Genomic DNA, 19,837 nt, shown 5'->3' on the forward strand with positions numbered 1-19,837 from the left:
ATCCCTCCACCCCCCTGTGTATTATCAAAATTATATAATATTCTGTAATCTCATCTTCCTCCTCCTCCCCCTCCTCCTTCTCCTTCTTCTTGTTCTTGTTCTTCTCCTTCTCCTTCTCCTTCTCCTCATTCTCATCCTCCTCCTTGTAATTCTCTTTCTTCTTTTTCTGCTCCTTACTCTTTCCTTCCTCCTTCTCTTCTACCTCTACCTCTACCTCTTCCCCTCCTTCCTCTTTTCCTCCTCCTCTTCCATCTTTTTCTTTGTTGTCATCTGCTCCTCCGGATCTGTTTCCTTCTTCCTATTCTTTATCCTTTACCTCCTACCCCTACAGGTATGTATACTTCAACTGTTTTATGATGTACATGAAAATATGATGTGGTTATTGGTAGTATAATGATATTTTGTACCAAGTCCTATCAGCAAAATGAGCAGTTAAAACGAGGAAGCAGAATACCAGTGAAACTATTGAACCCTGTTCATATAAACCATTACAAGGATATACCCATGAAATATATACATTTGCAGTTTTTCCACACAGAGAAAAAGACCATGGGAATAAAGAAAATGAATTTGATTTGTCAAGAACATTTGATCTACTAGTGCTCTAAATATCCTAACTGCAATTCCCTCTCCGTTCCATAGTTTTTGCATGATATTATGTATAGTATATTGATCATCCCTGTTTTGTGTTTACATATTGGTCATATATCTCCCACATTGTGAGGTTGGGAATCACTTAACTCTCAATTCAGATATGCCTAGGGGTTGTAAAAATATAAATCCAATTTTTATTGCATTTCCCTGATGTCCCTGTAATAGAGCAAGGCATTTTTGGATGACTTGCTGTGTCAATAATCCCCATTCATACCATCAAAGACCATTGTATACACTATATAATATAGCACATTATTTTCTGTTTAGGATTATTAAAAAAAACATTAGACATACAATAATCGCTTAATGTTTCCATTTTATCATAATATAAGTTTTCATTTGGCATTTTTGCATGGAAATTAAAAGAAAATATGTAAAATCAATTGAAACTTTGAAAGGTATCAAGCCAAAATATTGAAATAAACCTTTTTAATAGATATCATTCATTTTCAGGAACTAGAAAGGGGTTAGCTTTGTAATTTGCTCCAGTGAGCCAAATATGGTCAAGTAAATCTATGGAGGTAATCCAAACTCGTTTTTATGCCCCCGCAGACGAAGTCCGGAGGGGGCATTAAGCGTTGCCCCTGTCTTAATGCCCCTGTCCATCCGTCCCCCACTTGGTTTCCGTGCAATAGGTAGGTTACACCAAAATACAGGCTAAGTTTGAATTCGGAGTCTGCAAGTCATAGGTCAAATGTCACAGCTCATTAAATATGTGAGTTGGTTTCCGCTTGATAACTTATGAAATATTGAAACATTGATAACTTATGAACAGATTGAAAAAAATTGTGGTGTGTAGGTAGATGACAATAATGTACAGGCTAAGTTCGAATTCCTAGTGCGCAGGTCAAAGGTAACAGCTCATATGCGAGTTGGTTTCTGCATGATAACTTAATGAAATATTCAACAGATTGAACAAAAATTTGGTGTGTAGGTAGATGACACCAAAGTACAGGCTAAGTTCGAATTCGGAGTGTGCAGGTCAAAGGTCACAGCTCATATGGTTGGTTCTGCATGATAACTTCTGAAATATTCAACAGATTTTAAATTTTTTTGATGTGTAGGTAGATGACACCAAATATCAGGCTAAGTTTGAATTCAGAGTTTGCAGGTCAAAGGTCATGGCTCATTATATATGCAAGTTGGTTTCAGCATGATATCTTTGGAAATATTCACCAGATATTAAAAATGTTTGGTGTCTGGGTAGATGACACCAAAATACAGTCAGGTCACATCTAATGACCTGACTGTCTTATCTTCTCTCAGAGATTATTATGGAAAGGGTGACTGACCTTTAGGTCACAGGTCCAAATTTGTTCATTATATTATTATGCATATTGGTTTCTGCACAATATTAAGTTCATTCATATTGAATGATCATGTTAAGCCGGGGCATGTCAAATTTCTAAGTTTATATAGTTCAGTCGGTAGAGCAGGGGTTATGGATTCGAGTAACTTTTATTTTCATTTGGTGCACCAGTGCCTTTTGGTAAGGCATTAATCCTCATTGCCAGGTCCCTTGGAGAGGACCTTAAGCCATCAGTCCTCTGGTTGCTTTCCTGCAAGCATTCATGCTTTCTTAGCAATCAGGTAAAAAAATCACTACCAAAAATAATTTGTTTTAGCGTGTTTGTTGGGGAAAGGAAGGATGGGGGAGGGCTCTTTAAAATTTTGTTTAGGAATATACGTGTATGTGTTATTTTCTCTTTCATACATGTACATGTACATACATACTTGTACATGTACACACAATTTACAGTACTATAAATATCAAAGAATAATTCTACTCTTTAGTGCTTACAATAAAATTTCACCTATTTTCAAGCTAAAAAAGTAGAAAATGTATTTCAATTATTTACTGATTTAAAGCTAAATTCCGAACTGAAATCCAATTGGTTATTTTCATTCTTTTGGTAATCTACTCAATATCCTACTACAATGTTCTAATTCAAGTAGCCCCTAAAAAGGATTACTTTTTAGAACACAAGAATTAGTTGATATTACAATTCTCATGGATATACACAGAAAATCCAGATTGGCTGTGAATATTTGACCAATGGAATGCTGGATTCATATTGAACCTGAAATGATTTTGATTTAAATATTTAAGAATTTGAAATTAAATCCTTAGAGATTAAAAATATTTTTTTTCTTAAATTAAATCAAGAGTTTTACTGTTTGGTATTCACAGCTGATATCCATGTATATTCGACAAATAAAATATTTATTTTAAACAATTGAAATAATTCTCTTTTTTTATTTTTTTGTAAATCAATAGAAAACTGGAAAGGTAAGCACTTTTATTAGATTGAAATAAACCATCACACAAGCTAGCAAAATTTTTTGCTCAACATTTTATTCTAATAGCAAATTCATTTTTCTAATTAATCTAAAATTAATTTAGATGTAATATGTTTTTTTTTTACTCAATCTGCTGATTCTAATTTCCACTTTAAAATAAGCAATCACTGAAATGCATTGTTGCAGCTTAAAAATGAAAGAAAATATAAACCTTAATCTGTTGTCACAAATGTGAATAGTTTGTTGATTAATACTCTAAGTGAAGCAATTAATCCATTGGTTAGTTTTTGTTTCATTTTTATTTGGTTATGTTCATTTCTGTTTGTAGCACAGTGCCATGCAGCGACCACAATTTGTACATCATTAAATAAAAATGCTCACATATTTCCTGATGATTTGGCTAATAAGTACAAAGTCGTGGGATTGCAGGTTTGGAAACCAGTCCTTGAAACCTAATATTTGAATTACTCTGATACATTCATGGCAAAAAATAGTTACATGTGATATTATGGGCTTTATAATCAAGGTCTGATATATAGTACATGTATGTATGTGTAGAGTATACTACAGTTTTCACAGTTTAGCACTAACTTCCACAATACTGCGAAAAGATTGGTGTTAGAAAAATGTTCACTTGACTCTTTATATGGTATTAATTTGACTCTGTACCTTGGGATGATTTTGACACTGTTTGTATTTTTAAATCCAGCATTAGCACTTTATGACATTGACTTGACATTGCTTGTGTTAGAGTCAATATAAAGTGTACATATACCACAATCTCTTGTATTACTCTGGTGTAGAAAAAAGGCACAACAATTTTTCTCTCAGCAAATCAGGAAGATAATAAGCAAGAAGTTCTTGTTATTTTTGTTGAAGTTGAAAATCAAGAAAACAGGAAAAAACAACCTTCAAAAGAAATAAGAATGTTACAGATTTTAGACAAAGAGTGGATGTTCATCAGAACTGCCGAGTAGTACTGATTTTCAGTAATTAATACTGAATAATAATGATGATAAAAAAAATGGTGATGAAAAAGGGTTGATTTGTCCTTGCCACTAGATTGGTTTTTGTACCTCCACATTTGTTGGTTCCTGGGGTGACACAACATTTGCTCCTGCAACAATTGCTCCGGGCTTTATATTTTGCCTGATATATACAGTTAGGGTTGCAATAGGGTTTAGGGTTAGGTTAAGGATAGGGTATGATGTTAAATCCAGGGTTTGTCATTCCATCAGTGTGTGGAATTTACTTGGAGCAATTGTCGGCGGAGCAAATGTCATGGAACCAGTCCTGGTGGGCGTTTCATGAAAGGACTTGTCGGACATTTTATCCGACAAGTCCCATTTTATCCGACAGTTACCATAGGAACAGTGCCTCTCAGCCAGTCAAAATCATGGAAAGATGTCAGATCTGACAACTTGTCGGATGAAAATATTGATGAAACGCTCCCCTGGTCACTATTTGAAAAAAGCTACTTATTTTTTTTATATTGCTTTGCTAATTCCATTGCTTTTAAAGAGCCCCTTGTTCACTGTTGTTCAACATCTTTCAAATTTGTTGTATGCAAGAATATAGATGGTGAAGCATTTTAACTCCTTGTAAATCCTAAAAAGAAGTTTGCCAGATATATTACAGCACTGACACATTGCGTGTAAGTGCTATCCATATGTCACTTATACCGTAATATTACATGTGATCGGCTTTTGGTTCAGAACTGCGAGCCGATGCAGAATCGGCTTTTGGGTTTATCTTGCACCACGTTTACACACTGCATCGGCTCGGGATTCAGAATCGGCTTTTTGGGGAAAAACCTGAAATGACCCATGCACCAACAATATTCGTCATAATAAAGACAACGCTGGATCCGTGCGATTTGAAGTACGTCACAACGGTAAAGTAAATGAAATATGGGCCAATTGCCGATGCAGACTTGGCTTTCTGTTTACATGTAGTAAGAAAGCCGATTCTGCATTGGCTCGCGGTTCTGAACCTACTACTTTGGTGGTGCAAAATTGCAGATTCTGAACCGAGAGCGGATGCAAGTTAATCGCGATTACACACTATGAAAAAGCCTATGCAAAAGCCGATCAAGTGTAAACACGGTATTAGAAATATGAAGACTGGATTAGTCATATACATCACTTATTCATAATTGATATTCATGTTTTCAGATAATTGACTTTGGGAAGCTGACCATGAATTTATGAATGATAACAGGAATGTGCTGCATGGAAAGCCAGATTAGTTTCTTAATTTATTTTTTTATCACAATCAATAGTCATTTGAATTAGTAGATATTAATATAATATTGGATGGCTCAGAATGGAATATCAAGAGTTAGGATGAATATTCCACGAATCGCGGATATGCTTATATTGAAATAAAAAAAAATCACTTTTTAAACAGGAAGTTATAATTGGCTGATGAGATGGTGTTAGACTTAGGTATGTAATTTCCAATTATGCAACAGTTTAACCCCCCAAAAAAGAGACGCAAGTTTTGGATATTCACCGGTCTGTAAAAAAAAGCATAATACAATCTTTAACATGTAAATAAAACAATGAATTAATTGCTCTATAAAATGTCATCCTAGTGTGCTGGAAGTTTATAGCGGTAGTTTTCTTTTCTTGATCTACAGTAGATATCAAGTAAGAAAAAAATTGTGACATGATTTGTATTTTTGGTATTATCTCCTTGGTTAAATATGGTAAAATTAGTAATAATTCAATATGGCTGAATGTATATCTTTGACATTTCACAGTTTACAGATTACAGTTTACAGGTTACTCTGTATGTTGATATGTTTATATCTTCATTAGATAACTTAACTGATAGGGATAAATGAGTTGGGCTTTTTTGTTCTTATTCAACATAATTTATTTTTCAATTTATTTTCACCCTCACTAGCAATCAAGGCTTTTTATCATAACTGAAAGCAGTCATCTTCACTATTTTGATATCCATCACCATCATCATCATTAACCCCACCATCAACCACTACCACCACCACCACTGCTGCTACAACCCACCACCACCCCCATCATCATCATCATCATCACCATCATCATCATTATCATCATCATCATCTCCATCATCATCATCATCATCATCATCTCATCATCATCATCATCATCATCACCACCACCACCATCATCATCATCATCATCGTCATCATCACCATCATCACCGTCACCATCATCATCATCATCATCATAATCATCAATATCATCATCATCACCATCACCATCATCATCATCATCATCATCACCATCATCATCATCTTCATTTTCCTCATCATTTTCATCATCTCATAATGTGCCATTGCCTGTCCCTGGAAGGTTCCAAGCTGACTGATTCTGTGTACCCCTCTTCGTCTTTCTTCCTAATAAATCTGATTAGACCATGTAGCATTGGTCTGTGCCTACCAGGTGTTCACATCTGATTACAGTATCTCCTTGTACTTGAATGAATTCATTTGCCTCCGAGCACAGATTGGTGGACTTGAATAGAGATGCAGTCTGTTCAGACACGCATATCATTTGATTTGATTTGATTTTTTTTATTGTATTAATATAATTCTTATAATGCATTTTTGATAACATAACAAACATAATATATTGGTTACTGGTTTTTGTATGAATCATAAAAGGGGAAAATGGACTAAAAATTATCATTCTAAACAGATGTAGTACCAAATCATTATGACATTCAATGTGCAGAAGGATTGTCATCAGATTGCTTTAAAAAAAGACAATTCTGGATTAAAACTGTGAAATTAATTAACACGTGATAAGGAAACATTTTCATTTATGCACATTCTTATGTCTTAAAATCAACCTTTGTGGTAAATGATTTTGCTTTACATATTTTTATGAGAGGTAAGGAAGGTTAAATTTTAGGCAGTGTAGTTTTTATGTATGTCCACCATCATTGCCATCTAGTTCACTGCTTAATGTTTTGCAAATGCCCAACAACACACTGAACCAGAATAATTTTTTGAGTTCTAGTTTGAAAACACTGCTCAGACTCTTTGTTTCTTACAGCGTCTTCATTTTGGCAGCATTTTGTTATTATTCAAGCACATGTATGTAAGTCCAATGTGTACAACAACGTTGTAGAGTGATGTACAGGGGTATGTTTTTTTGTCTGAATGGGGCGTGGAATGGTGGAAATGGAGATGGATCATTTCTCCTTGAGCAATAATGTAATTAAGTTAGAAGCAGTGAGTCTTGTGTCTTCTTCATGAATTCATCCTCAAACAGTCCAGATTGAGTTCAGATTGGAATAATGCGGACTCCACAATAAAGAAAAACTGTGTTAATCAATTGGATAGTAGCCTGCATAGTTTTTTACATGTTCAGCGAAGAAATAGTACAGAATACTGAAGCAATACACTGAAGTCCCCTTGTGCAACTTGTGCTAGCAATATTAACTTTTGGTATAAAAGGTTAAATGATAAATTATACATGTACATGTATATTATTCGTATACTCTGATACCTTTGCACTTTTCTTTTCTTATTAAGATTTTAAATAGGAGAGCAATATGTATGATATATCAGAGAAGGAATATGGCTGACTCCTTAAGCCCTGTGATGATTGCTGCTTTAAAGTCTAATCAGTACATCTGTACAAGACATTGATATCAATCACAGTCTGGGAGAACTCCTTCGTAGTATTTCTTTTCTTTAGTTTGGCTGTACAGATGATCCTCAGCTGTCAAAAAGCATTCTGTTGCAAAGAATGGAAAAATAATATGACATGAACAGATGTAGCCAAGTCACAGCCATCAACATTCGTGTTAAAGGACAAGTCCACCCCAACAAAAACTTGATTTGAATAAAAAGAGAAAAATTCAACAAGCATAACACTGAAAATTTCATCAAAATCGGATGTAAAATAAGAAAGTTATGACATTTCAAAGTTTCGCTTCATTTCACGAAAAACAGTTATATGAACGAGCCAGCTACATCCGAATGAGAGAGTCGATGATGTCATTCACTCACTATTTCTTTTGTTTTTTATTGTTTGAAATATGAAATATTTTGATTTTCTCGTCATTGTCATGTGAAATGAAGTTTCATTCCTCCCTGAACACGTGGAATTCCATTAGTTTAACATTTTGTGCTTCAGGCAAGGTGGTCCTATTCGTCAAATTCGTAAAAATTGAAATATTGTATAATTCAAACAATACAAAACAAAAGAAATAGTGAGTGAGTGACATAATCAACTCTCTCATTTGGATGTAACTGGCTCGTTCATATAACTATTTTGTTAAAAATAAGCGAAACTTTGAAATGTCATAACTTTCTTATTTTACATCCGATTTTGATGAAATCTTCAGCATTGTGCTTGTCTGATTTTTCTCTATTGATTCAAATCAACATTTTTCTGAGGTGGACTTGACCTTTAATAGAAAGTATACCCCACCCCTCTCTCTATCTTTCTCTGTCTTTCTCTGAAAGGGAAGAGTTGGATGGGGGAGGGGGCATGAGAGAAATTATAGATAAGACATTTATAAACCAGTGTTTGTGAGGATCTGTTTTCTCCTGACATGCGATAATGCATTGACTCATTAAGATTGCATGAACTCATTTCTACATCTTATGGATACAATGTTTGTTGCCATATGATACTTAGCACTTAAGCTTTACCCTTGAATTCAAATGTCTGTCATATTGTATTTGTTGTCACACCCTGAAATATATGCATTAAGTTTTCTCTCATTTGGGAATAACATTGACATTGTCTTGATATCTAAATAGATTTCCCATTTGTAAGATTTGCACAGCTTTTCAGCTTAGATATTTTTGAAGCATGTTTACAGGCTGTTTTATCTAGTTCACAAATGATGCTTTTTATGTTTTTATTTGATTTACAGCATGCTAAGGCAGTAAGTACAATGATTTTCCCTAATTAGAATTTGATTTTTTTTGCTTGGGAATTTTCGTCTTGTTTGTATGCTATGTTTGATGCACGTTTGAAAATGTTGCTGTGTTTTTCTATATATTGTTTTGCACATTTTGTAGCATGAGTTTTGTTGCCTGTAAGCAAACTGTTCGAAATTCTAAAGTAAATGCGTTTAAGTCTGTTTTGATTGGGCTTGTAAGTGTTGCTGTGCATTTGTTTTATTTTAAATACGTTAAATGATTCCCATTTACTTACGAGTTCTTCATTATTTCATGCAATCAGTTAGTGTTTAAAACATTAAGACAGTACAAAAAAGTTATGATGCATATGTTTTGGCTTCTTTTTTTAAGACCAAGTTTAAGTGAAACTGACAGGCATCCCTGATGAATTCCTTTGTAGAATAATTTTGGTAAACTTTGTGTTTTTCTCCTTTCTGAAGTATATCTTGGAATGAATATTGATTTTACTCTTGATTCCCCCTATAAACTATTCATTTGAATATCAAATGGCTATTCACTGTTGGGAGAATATGCCTATCAAAAAAATGAAAAAAGTGATATTCTTATTCTGATGAGTGTAGTGCTACCAGCATTCAAATAATTTGAATATATGAATAGTAGGCCTATTTCCAAGCCAAATAAAAATCAACTTTGATAATAAATATAGCTATATCATGATCAACAATTGACAACAAAAAAGAGAAAAATGTATTTCACTTTTTTCAATAGGATATGTCACTTTGTATCTACAGTCAAAAGAACAAAACAAGGAAATTATATTTATATTTTCTGATAAAGCTTATACCTCTCGACCGTCAATATCAGTTAAAAGTACATGTATATATCTTTTTGGAGCTAAATGGACTGAAAGTCTTTTTTTTAATATAGGCCTATGCGAAATCTGTCCTTTTTGCTTCAGATGATTATGATGTGTGCAATGTGTGTTCGTCTTGATGTGTTTGCATAGAGAAAGGCTTTGAAATGAACATGATATTTACCATGGCATGCATTGATGTGGATTGCAGCTATGTACACAGCATGTACCTTCGACCAGCTTGAGATGTGTGACTGCGTCCTTTTTAAATGCATGGGACTTCAAAGTACATGATTGTCTGTCGTGGAGAGGGGTGGGGGGGGGGGGTAAAGGGCTGGTGTTTTGGCATTTTTTCCAGGGGGGGGTCCTGAAAATATTAAGAAAATTGAATCCAAATATTTATCTGAACAACTAGAGAAATTATTGGCATCTGAAGTTAAAATGAGGTACAATTCCTGGAAAATAATATTGATGAGAATTCAGATTGAACTATGAGGGACAAACACATAAATCAAAAGGTCATTTGAAGAATTTGGTTGTAAAATAATGGCATTAATTCAAGTAATAAACCTGTCATAGATGATATAACATTAATGAGAAAAAGAGGTCGGCAATTGGTAGCAAGAAGAAAAAAAATCATGATTAACCGTGTCATTGTTTTGTAATGGATGAGCTTTTTGCTTTACTGATAGAATGTTTCTGGAAAAATGTTATCAATGGGTAGATACAAGTCCTTAGTCCACTGATGATTTGTTGCCAGTGAAACCACTCACAAAATATACAAAATTTTGAAGTGACATGCAGGTAGCATATACACACTGACAAAATGGAAGACTTAAAATTAAATAGATACAGTTTTCATGTGAGCTTGACCTTGGATGCGGACTGGCCCAAATCCTGTTCACCCTCTCCTACGAAAGTTGGCAAGCCCTGGGTGGACCTGTGTAATATATATGGCCTAAATTTTGGATGGACAAAATGTTTTCACTACAATTTGTATTGAATTTTTTTCAGTACTGCTAGGGGATAAAAAAAGAGTTTGAAAATAGCCCCACACCTATAAAAGATAAGAAAATTACAAATGAAGTGGTTTCAGACTGCCTCAAAGTTCGTCAGTTCCAGGTATTTTGGTAACTACGCGGAATTTCCCCGAAATAAAATACCCGCTAAATAGTAGGTACTTGGCGAAATTAAGAGCACTTTCGTGGGGATTTTCCTAGGTCGCAGGTATTTGGCAATGTGAAAGCAATTTACGGGAACTTTTAGTCCAGTATGTCGTTGGGTGTGGGCACCGTGGTTGGCTGCTGGGCTAGTGATTTTGAATCTCGCGCCTTGCCTGCTTATCAGACTATACTGCACATGCTCGTAACTTCAGGAACTTATCCTGAAGGGTATGTATCGGGGCGTTGTGAATGCAGGAATAATTAATAGGTATTTTTTAGCCTAATAAAGTTCTTGTAATTTAACGGGATTCTTATGATTGAGGCAGTTGCATTTGTCTAGTAAATTATCATATTAGCAGTATATAGATATGAGTGAAGAAAAAAGAAAATAATGAAAACAGAACATTTGATGGTCAGAGTTCAAGTTATAAACAGGGCTGTGTAGCTGCTGTAGGTTCAAAGTCTTTGATAGATTGAGTTGGACAACAGAATAGAAAGCAGTAACTTTGTCATAACAGTTAATAGCCGTATAGGAAAGAGGAAATGATGCACTACTTTCAGAGGGAATGGAAGTTATGTTTCCTTTCATACATTGTCCTTAGGGAGTTCAAATAAAATGATTCAAGCATTTTGAAGGAGGAATTATTGCAGAAAAAGCAACAAATAACTTACACAGTGTATGCACTGACCATACATGTAGCTTCCAAAAGACAGTTTCGGCAATTCTGAGCTAAGTGTAGACATCAAATAAACTTCACTGTTAAAAATGATTTTAACAACAGTGTTTTTAAACATTTTAAACAAGTGTTTAAAATCTTAAACAACAAAGTCTAAATTCAAATATTGAATTATCAATTATTTAAACATGGTTGTTTAAAATTTTAAACACTTGTTTATACTGTTTAAACAACTACTGAGCGATTCACAGAGTAAACAGCATTGTTTAAGTTATTTTGAACAGTGTAGTGCCATATTTAAGTAGGCTAATTAGGCTATATTATCTTAGCTCTTTGTAAGCACGCAGGGTAACATGAGAGTAGTTATGACAAGATTTATTTGCCATTATGATCCATCCCTTAAAAATTCCCAAGATGAGAAATATTCACGTAGCCATCCTGTTTATAATTCCTGTATTCACAATATGTAGACAAATTTGATAACAATTCAACTAGGTATAATTGTTAGACACAAAGTTGCTGATAGTATAGCATTTGACTGTTGTGCCTTTAAAACTCCAATTTGTCTGTAATGTGAACAATTCTTTGCTTCGCTTCCTAAAGTTATTGAGAGGAAATGACAGATCGACAATATGCCTGAACTCCTTCAAGCAAGAAATGTACAAAATATAAAAGATAAATATCTATGTGTTGATGCATAGTACATTAAATATTGAAATTAATTCACCCTTGGGTTTGTATAATAATTGGTAAATTTCAAGGATAATTAAAAAATCTCTCCAAATTTCATATTTATTCATTGATGTAAATTGATATCAATTGGATGTTATATGTCTTTCTTGGCAATTGGTAAATTTTAAGGATAATTCAAAAATATCTAAATTTTATATAATTTATTCATTGATGTAAATTGATATCAGTTGGATGTTATGATAATAATGTCTTTCTTGGCAATTGGTAAATTTCAAGGATAATTTAAATTAAAAATCCCGAAATTTCATATAATTTTTTCATTGATTGATATCAGTTGGATGTTATGGTATTCTTGGCAATCTCTTTGTCCTTCAATAAATCAAACAATCACACATGCCATTCCTCCAAAATGTTTTTATACAATTCATGGCTTTCTTCTCTGAGATTTTTTTATTAGGTGGTCTGTCTACGACAGATCACCTATTGATTTCGTCAGAATTTTCTTTATTTCTTTATTTCTTTATTCATAGTACCTATTTTTTGTCGCCAACTTTTCTCGAAATTGGCTGAATCAATTTTGCTGATTTTTTCGTCATATATAGAATCTATCATAGAGACGGCAAAATAAGCTTTTCAAGGTCATATGGTCATGATGACGTCATCTACGCGCCATTTTGTAAAATTCTTCATTTGATCATATCTTCATTATCAATTGTCAAAAATTAACAATATTTACATGACATTAACTTCATGTCAAGGGTCAAATGTCAATGTCATCAAAGATCATGTAGAGGTCATGACGCGCGCGTACGCGCGCGTCAAAGGTAAAAAAATCGTCCAAATGACCTATAAATTTTTTTGGGTACGTTTCAGGTCATTTTAAGCATTTCAAAAATTTGCGCGCGCGTTTCCACGTGTTACACCTTAACACAATGCAGGAAAACCGTTTCTTTAATATCATTGCATTGCTGATTTTTTCGTCATATATAGAATCTATCATAGAGACGGCAAAATAAGCTTTTCAAGGTCATATGGTCATGATGACGTCATCTACGCGCCATTTTGTAAAATTCTTCATTTGATCATATCTTCATTATCAATTGTCAAAAATTAACAATATTTACATGACATTAACTTCATGTCAAGGGTCAAATGTCAATGTCATCAAAGGTCATGTAGAGGTCATGACGCGCGCGTACGCGCGCGTCAAAGGTAAAAAAATCGTCCAAATGACCTATAAATTTTTTTGGGTACGTTTCAGGTCATTTTAAGCATTTCAAAAATTTGCGCGTTTCCGCGCGTTACACCTTAACACAACGCAGAAAAACCGTTTCTTTAATATCATTGCATTGCTAATAAAATTCTGAGCAATTTGATACCTTGATCAACCTTCTACAACCATTAATAACGAAATTAACACCCGTTAAACTTTGCAGCACGTGTGCGCGCGAGCTCTCACTATAGGCCATATATGGGCAAAAACATGCCTATTGTAAATTCACTGTAGCTCTTTAAAAAGTCCGTTGACCCCCAATTTTTTTTTCCATATATCGATAGAGTATTAATTGTAAATTTGATTTCATGTCACCATTGTCCCTAAATTATATCGTGACGTCATCAAATAGGCGCCCAAACTAAAAATTTCATTTTTTTCAAAAATGACGTCATCAAATTTATGCAAATTTGGCTGTAACTTCTCGAATATAGATCATTTTTCGCCCAGATTTCAATATGTTGTAGTTTATAATGTACTCTTTCTCCTCAGTTAACATGAATATTCGTTTTGAGAAATGCATCATTGCGTAAAACAGCGATGAAAAGAGGCATGTCATTTTTCCTCATTTTGCGTGTAATCTCTATGGGACATGACTTTTTTTCCCAAAACTAGATTCGACATTCCTCTATTTCGTGAGCCATATTTCCATTTTTTCTTGTCAGCTTTCCTTGAGCTTTTAACATGTTGTAGCTAAGATTCTGGGCTATCGGAAGTGTGCCCTCCATTTTTTGATCAGATGCCGGGATCATGCCCGTATTTCACTTGCAAAATTGGAATTGTAATTTTCAAAATTGCTTACGTGTAATCTCTATGGGGAATATCGTGGCTCAATGGATAACGCATTTGACTTGCTTTCTCGAGGGCGGAGGTTCGATTCCTGGGGTAGAAACAATGATTTTTTTTTTCATTTTTGTTTTCTTTTTGCCACCTCTTACATGATCCTTTATGATAATTAAAAGGTATGAAAGTTAAAATTTAGCAAGATAAAACAGATTATAATTGTTTTTTTCATATCACATGTATTTTGTGTGTAATCTCTATGGGACATGACTTTTTCTCAAAACTAGATTCGACATTCCTCTATTTCGTGAGCCATATCTCCATTTCTTCTGGTCAGTTTTGCCGGAGCCTTTAATATGTTATAGCTGAGATTCTGGGCTTTCGGTAATGTGCCCTCCACTTTTTGATCAGATGCCGGGATCATGCCCGTTTTTCACTTGCAATATTGGAATTGTAATTCTCAAAATTGCTTACGTGTAAAGTCTATGGGAAACATTAATAATCACATCGAGCAATGGTCAAAATTTATTCTTAGGATGTCTAGAATCAAGATTATCAATCATATCTAAATTATTCATTTTATACATTAGCCGACTCTGAATGAAAAATCATGACAGACCACCTAATTCGTCCGCATGACGAATTAAATTCTAGTTTTCAATTAAAAATCTGAACCTCCTCACTCACAAAAAAAAACACCCACAGAATAATTGCTTAAAATTTAAGGTGTTTGCATTGCAACAGTATACTTCAAAAGCGATATGCATTGGCAATCGTACATTCATTGTGAATAATGTGACAATCATTCAAAGAATTCCAAATCCCTGACAAATAAGTTAATCCTTATTATTCTTTGCTATTACCGGAATGATCTCTGTCATTAAACTCTCTGATTGAAGGGGGAAATGGCACTTAGTAGCAGTGTTCAGATGACAGACTTCAGTTAATATGCATCTTTATGTCTGAGATTTAAAATCCATTTAGGAATCAAAGTTTGCTTTTTAAGCGTTGGAAAAAAAGGAAATCCCACGGCACGATTGTAAAATGGGAATATTAGAAAATACTTGAGCATGATTCCATTATTGACGCTTTATCAAATTTTCCATTTAGCTTTAAATTTTAAAGGACAAGTCCTCCCCAACAAAGAGTTGATTTGAATAAAAGAGAAAAATCTAACATAACACTGAAACTTTAATCAATATCGGATGTAAGATAGAAAGTTATGACATTATTAAGTTTCGCTGAATTTCATGAAACAATTATATGCACATCCTGGTCCGTGAGGGGACTGCATGATGACATCACTCACTCACTATTTCTTTTGTATTTCATGATTTGAAATATTCAGATTTTCTTTTCATTTTCCTGTGAAACAAAGTATTATTCCTCCCTGTGGATTGCCATTGTTTTGACATTTCATAATTCAGTCAAGTTGGACCTTCAATTGTCAAATCTTTAAAAAACGAAAGATTATATATTTCAAATAATAAAACACAAAAGAAATAGTGTGGTGCAATCATCGACTCTTTCATTTGCATGTCATTGAGTTGTGCATATAACTGTTTCATGAAAAATAAGCAAAACTTAAAAAATGTCATAACTAAAATAAATTTTCAAACTTACGCTCGCTTGATTCTTCTCTGTTGATTCAAATCAATATTTTTCTGGGGTTCGAGTTTCCCAACTTCATGAGAACCACAAGACTTTCATTATTGTGTGGTTGCAAGCCCATGTAATTTTTTATGTTAACATCCTGTTAGCTTTCTGATTCAGAAAATAATGTTTTTTAATTTCAATTTTCATTACGGGTTGTTTTTTACTGCTGTTTGAATTACTTTTTTAACAAACATGGATGATGCTTACGGTTTGTATTGACCAATATTGCCCTTTACAGAATAAATTCAGATTTAGCACATTTCAAAATTCCTGTTTAAAATTTTAAGCATGATGTTTAAGCCAATCACTTTTACAAATATTGTTTAAAAATTTAAAAAAATTACAAATAGTTTAAACAATTGTTTAGAAATAATAACATGTTATAGGTTTTGAGATTAAGTACTCATGTTAACAAGGCTGGAGCCCATTCATCTTCATTTGACATCCTTGAATGAAAGATAGTAGTCACAGACTTACATGTATTAAAGGTAAAAGACAGTAGTTGGAGCAAACAATTATTTCATGAGAAAGTATTTTAAATCTAGGTTAATTGTCAAAATATTATCAAACATCTTTATCAGGTAGTATATTAATGTGAACTTATTTTTGTAAAATCATGAAATCTTAGCTCAAAATTGATAATTCTGATGATCAGTAACACAGCAAAGGATATGTGGGACAGTGTAATAACATTGCTGCGAAAAATATCAGATATATGATGGAATTCTGTGCTTATTTTGCTCATGTCTCAGCAATTGGTAGCATTTTCTTCCAGAGTCACTTGACACATATTTTTTTATTTATACATATACAAACACTTTTGTGGTAATTTCATTGGATTTTTTTCCAACTTATTTTGAGATCATTACTACAACTGGTATTTATCTTTAAAGATGAGAAGGTAAAAATATTTTCAAATGTTTGCAAAACTTTTCATAGCATAACAAATTAAGGACAAAAAGTTAAGGTAAAAATAAAGGGTATTTTCAATTGAGAATTGTTTATTCTGCTAGATTGCAGCAATTGATGCAGATTAGGGTTAAGATATAATCACACTTACTTTTGATATATTTTCAAAAGTGGAATAAAGATAATTTTCCAAAACGTACTGGTTTTCAATCAAGATACATGTACAGGTATTTGCAGTCTGCATTTACATGTTTAAGTGCATGTTCTTCCCCTTCAGGTTGAAGTCATTGCATGTTGGTTGACTAGTTTAAAGCTCCATGGTTTACGCGTGCCATTGGATGACAATGGAACAAATGTAGCATAAAAAGATACTTCCTCTCAGAACATGATATTGATCTAGTGTCAATAACCCCCTGGTGATACATAGCATCAACATACATGACATTGTTCAACATCAGCCATAATTTTCTCTGTCTCAAAGGGGCAGCTCACCTTGACAATATCTAGGTATTAATAAAAAAAGAAAAAAGGTTGAGAAAGAAATCTTTAAAAACAGTCGATCACAATCAATGATTCCATTGAAGATGCTACTCAATAGGAAAGTTGTCATAATTGTAATTATCAGGTTATAGGGACAAAGTGGATCTTTTTTTTAAAGAGTTAAGACTCTTTTTTTTTCTTTTTCAATGATTTTTTATTTTCATAACTTCATATACATATAACAAACATAAACATTTTACATTATACATATTATATACAAAATGAAATAAAATACAAAACAAAGCAAAATAAAAAAAATAGAAAACATTTCAGGATTGAATGGTTATGACAAAACATTCGATTTCGTTTTCCATCAAGCTACCCAAACTAGGACATGAATGAGGGATGTAAAGTTTTCCATTTCTTCTCAAACTTTTGATAATTGTTTATTCTGAATGCCAATTTGTTTTTCTATTTTGTATATTCGTTTAAGCTTTACAAAGAACAAATCAAAGGATGGTAAAATATTCAAATGTTTGCATGTATACATCATTTGTTTAGCTACAACTAAGAATTGATTCAAAAGTGATTTATGTGAGTTAAGACTCCTGCTTTAGTACTAATGCACAATCTTGTTAATTAAAATGTGGAAGAGTGCATCCCATAAGCATGATCAGGATAGCCGTGCCAAGGCCTGGGATATAGTACGCAGCGCTTAGACACATTGTATTAAGCCCTTTCCCTTTATAAATGTTGTATGCATATTATAAAATTTATTATTCTTCTGTGACACTTTGTATGCCACATATGAATGGAAATGTCAATGTTGATTTTTTATCAATCTTAAATTCTTGTGTACATAACACTCCCTTGGTTATGCATTTAACCCCCAAATGGACAAGGCTTTGAGTGGTCATCTGTAATTGAGAACACTTTGAAGGATTGTATCAGCTCTAGATGATGATGATGTCATCAGCTTTCCAGAGTTGAGATTGATTGAATCAGTTACAAATCTCTCTATGAGTTGGGGCCAGATGCGACAATGACAAGGGTTTGTCATTTGCAAAAGAATCATAATAATAATAACATAATTCTTATCTCGTGCATATCACATTATGTCATAACATCCATATGCGCTTCCATAAGGACTTTGATATATTACCCTGGCTTTAGCCCTGCAGCCTTTTAAAGTGCGGTGGCATTTCAAGAAATAAATTCCGGACAGGTTCCCATTCATTTCACCTGGGTTGAGTGCAGCACAACTTGGATGAATTCCTTGCTGAAGGAAATTACGCCATGGCTGGGATTCGAACCCACGCCCCCCTGTTTCAAATCAGAAGACTAATCCACTGGGCCACAATGGTCCAGCATATAAATATCAATTAAAGATAAATGTTAAAATATTGTATTATTTGTATCTTCGACAGGTTATTCAAATGTTCCGAGGATGCAAGTTGGAAGACATGCCCCCTCACATCTACGCTGCAGCCCAGACCGCCTACCGCTCAATGCAATCGACCCGTCAGGACCAGTCCATTGTCTTCATGGGGAGGAGCGGGGGAGGTAAATCATGGAATGTGCGACATGTCTTACAGTACTTGACCATCGTGTCTGGCTCGCACAACAACATCGTCACAGGTGATTCTTTAAAGCCCATTATCTTTGTAATCTTATTAATCCAGATTTCTCCCATCTTATGATTATATTCCTCTTATAAATTTATTTTATTGTGAGCTAAATATAGCCTAAATACTCTTGGGACAACTACCCTTCTGTATAGACAAATAGGCAAGAAGCTTGCAGACTAACTTGTCAATGGCCAAACACTGTAATATCTAGAAAGATTGTGTTCAGTAATTAATCTTAGTTTTGTTTTATGTTCTTTTTAGTGAATTATTTGACTTTTCTTTCTCTCTTCCTTGCCTTCTATGCTTTACTAGTTGACAAGATCACCGCCGTGACGACCCTGCTAGATGCCTTTGGCGGGGCTAGGACCATTCAGAACACCAGTGCTACCAGATGTGCTAACATCTACTCTCTAGACTTTGATCACCTTGGTCAGATAGCTTCCAGCTCAATACAGGTAAATCATGCATTCATTTGTAAAGATCACCGAAAGAGGCTTCATTCACCTTATCGTTGCCTTCATGCACAAAGGCCGATAGCACGCACTGCGTGTTGCCTTCCTGTCTGTGGGCCGTAAGCACAGATTGCGCATTGCCTTCCCGCACCGCGCACTGTTCACTGTATGCTAACGGCCTTTCTGTGGGAAGGCGGCGTGCAGTGCGCGTTAACAGCCTTTGTGTGGGAAGGCGACGCTAAAGCCTTTGTGTGGGAAGGCAACGTTATATTTGAGTATAGGCCTCTTGACTAGGTGATTTAAATTTGTTGATGTTCCTTTCCTTGAAACCTATTTATGATATATTCATTTTACCTGCTTGATATAATAATAATGATCTAACCTGTTAGTAATGATTCACCCTGTTGGCAGTGAGAAAATTTTGGTACTGGGAATCCAGCTTG

General features: G+C 34.1%; 1 protein-coding gene across 1 annotated transcript in view; it reads left to right on the plus strand.

The window, feature by feature from the left end:
• Nucleotides 1-19,837, plus strand: part of LOC121406859 (unconventional myosin-XVIIIa-like) — a 67,645-nt gene that overhangs the window by 32,206 nt on the left and 15,602 nt on the right. Inside the window, exons 5-7 of the mRNA XM_041597729.1 lie at nucleotides 8,839-8,850; nucleotides 18,742-18,952; nucleotides 19,255-19,397. Coding sequence (XP_041453663.1) covers nucleotides 8,839-8,850; nucleotides 18,742-18,952; nucleotides 19,255-19,397 — 366 coding nt within the window. The remainder of the gene's footprint in view (nucleotides 1-8,838; nucleotides 8,851-18,741; nucleotides 18,953-19,254; nucleotides 19,398-19,837) is intronic.

Source organism: Lytechinus variegatus, chromosome 2, assembly GCF_018143015.1.
Source record: "Lytechinus variegatus isolate NC3 chromosome 2, Lvar_3.0, whole genome shotgun sequence".
Taxonomy (NCBI): Eukaryota; Metazoa; Echinodermata; class Echinoidea; order Temnopleuroida; family Toxopneustidae; genus Lytechinus; species Lytechinus variegatus.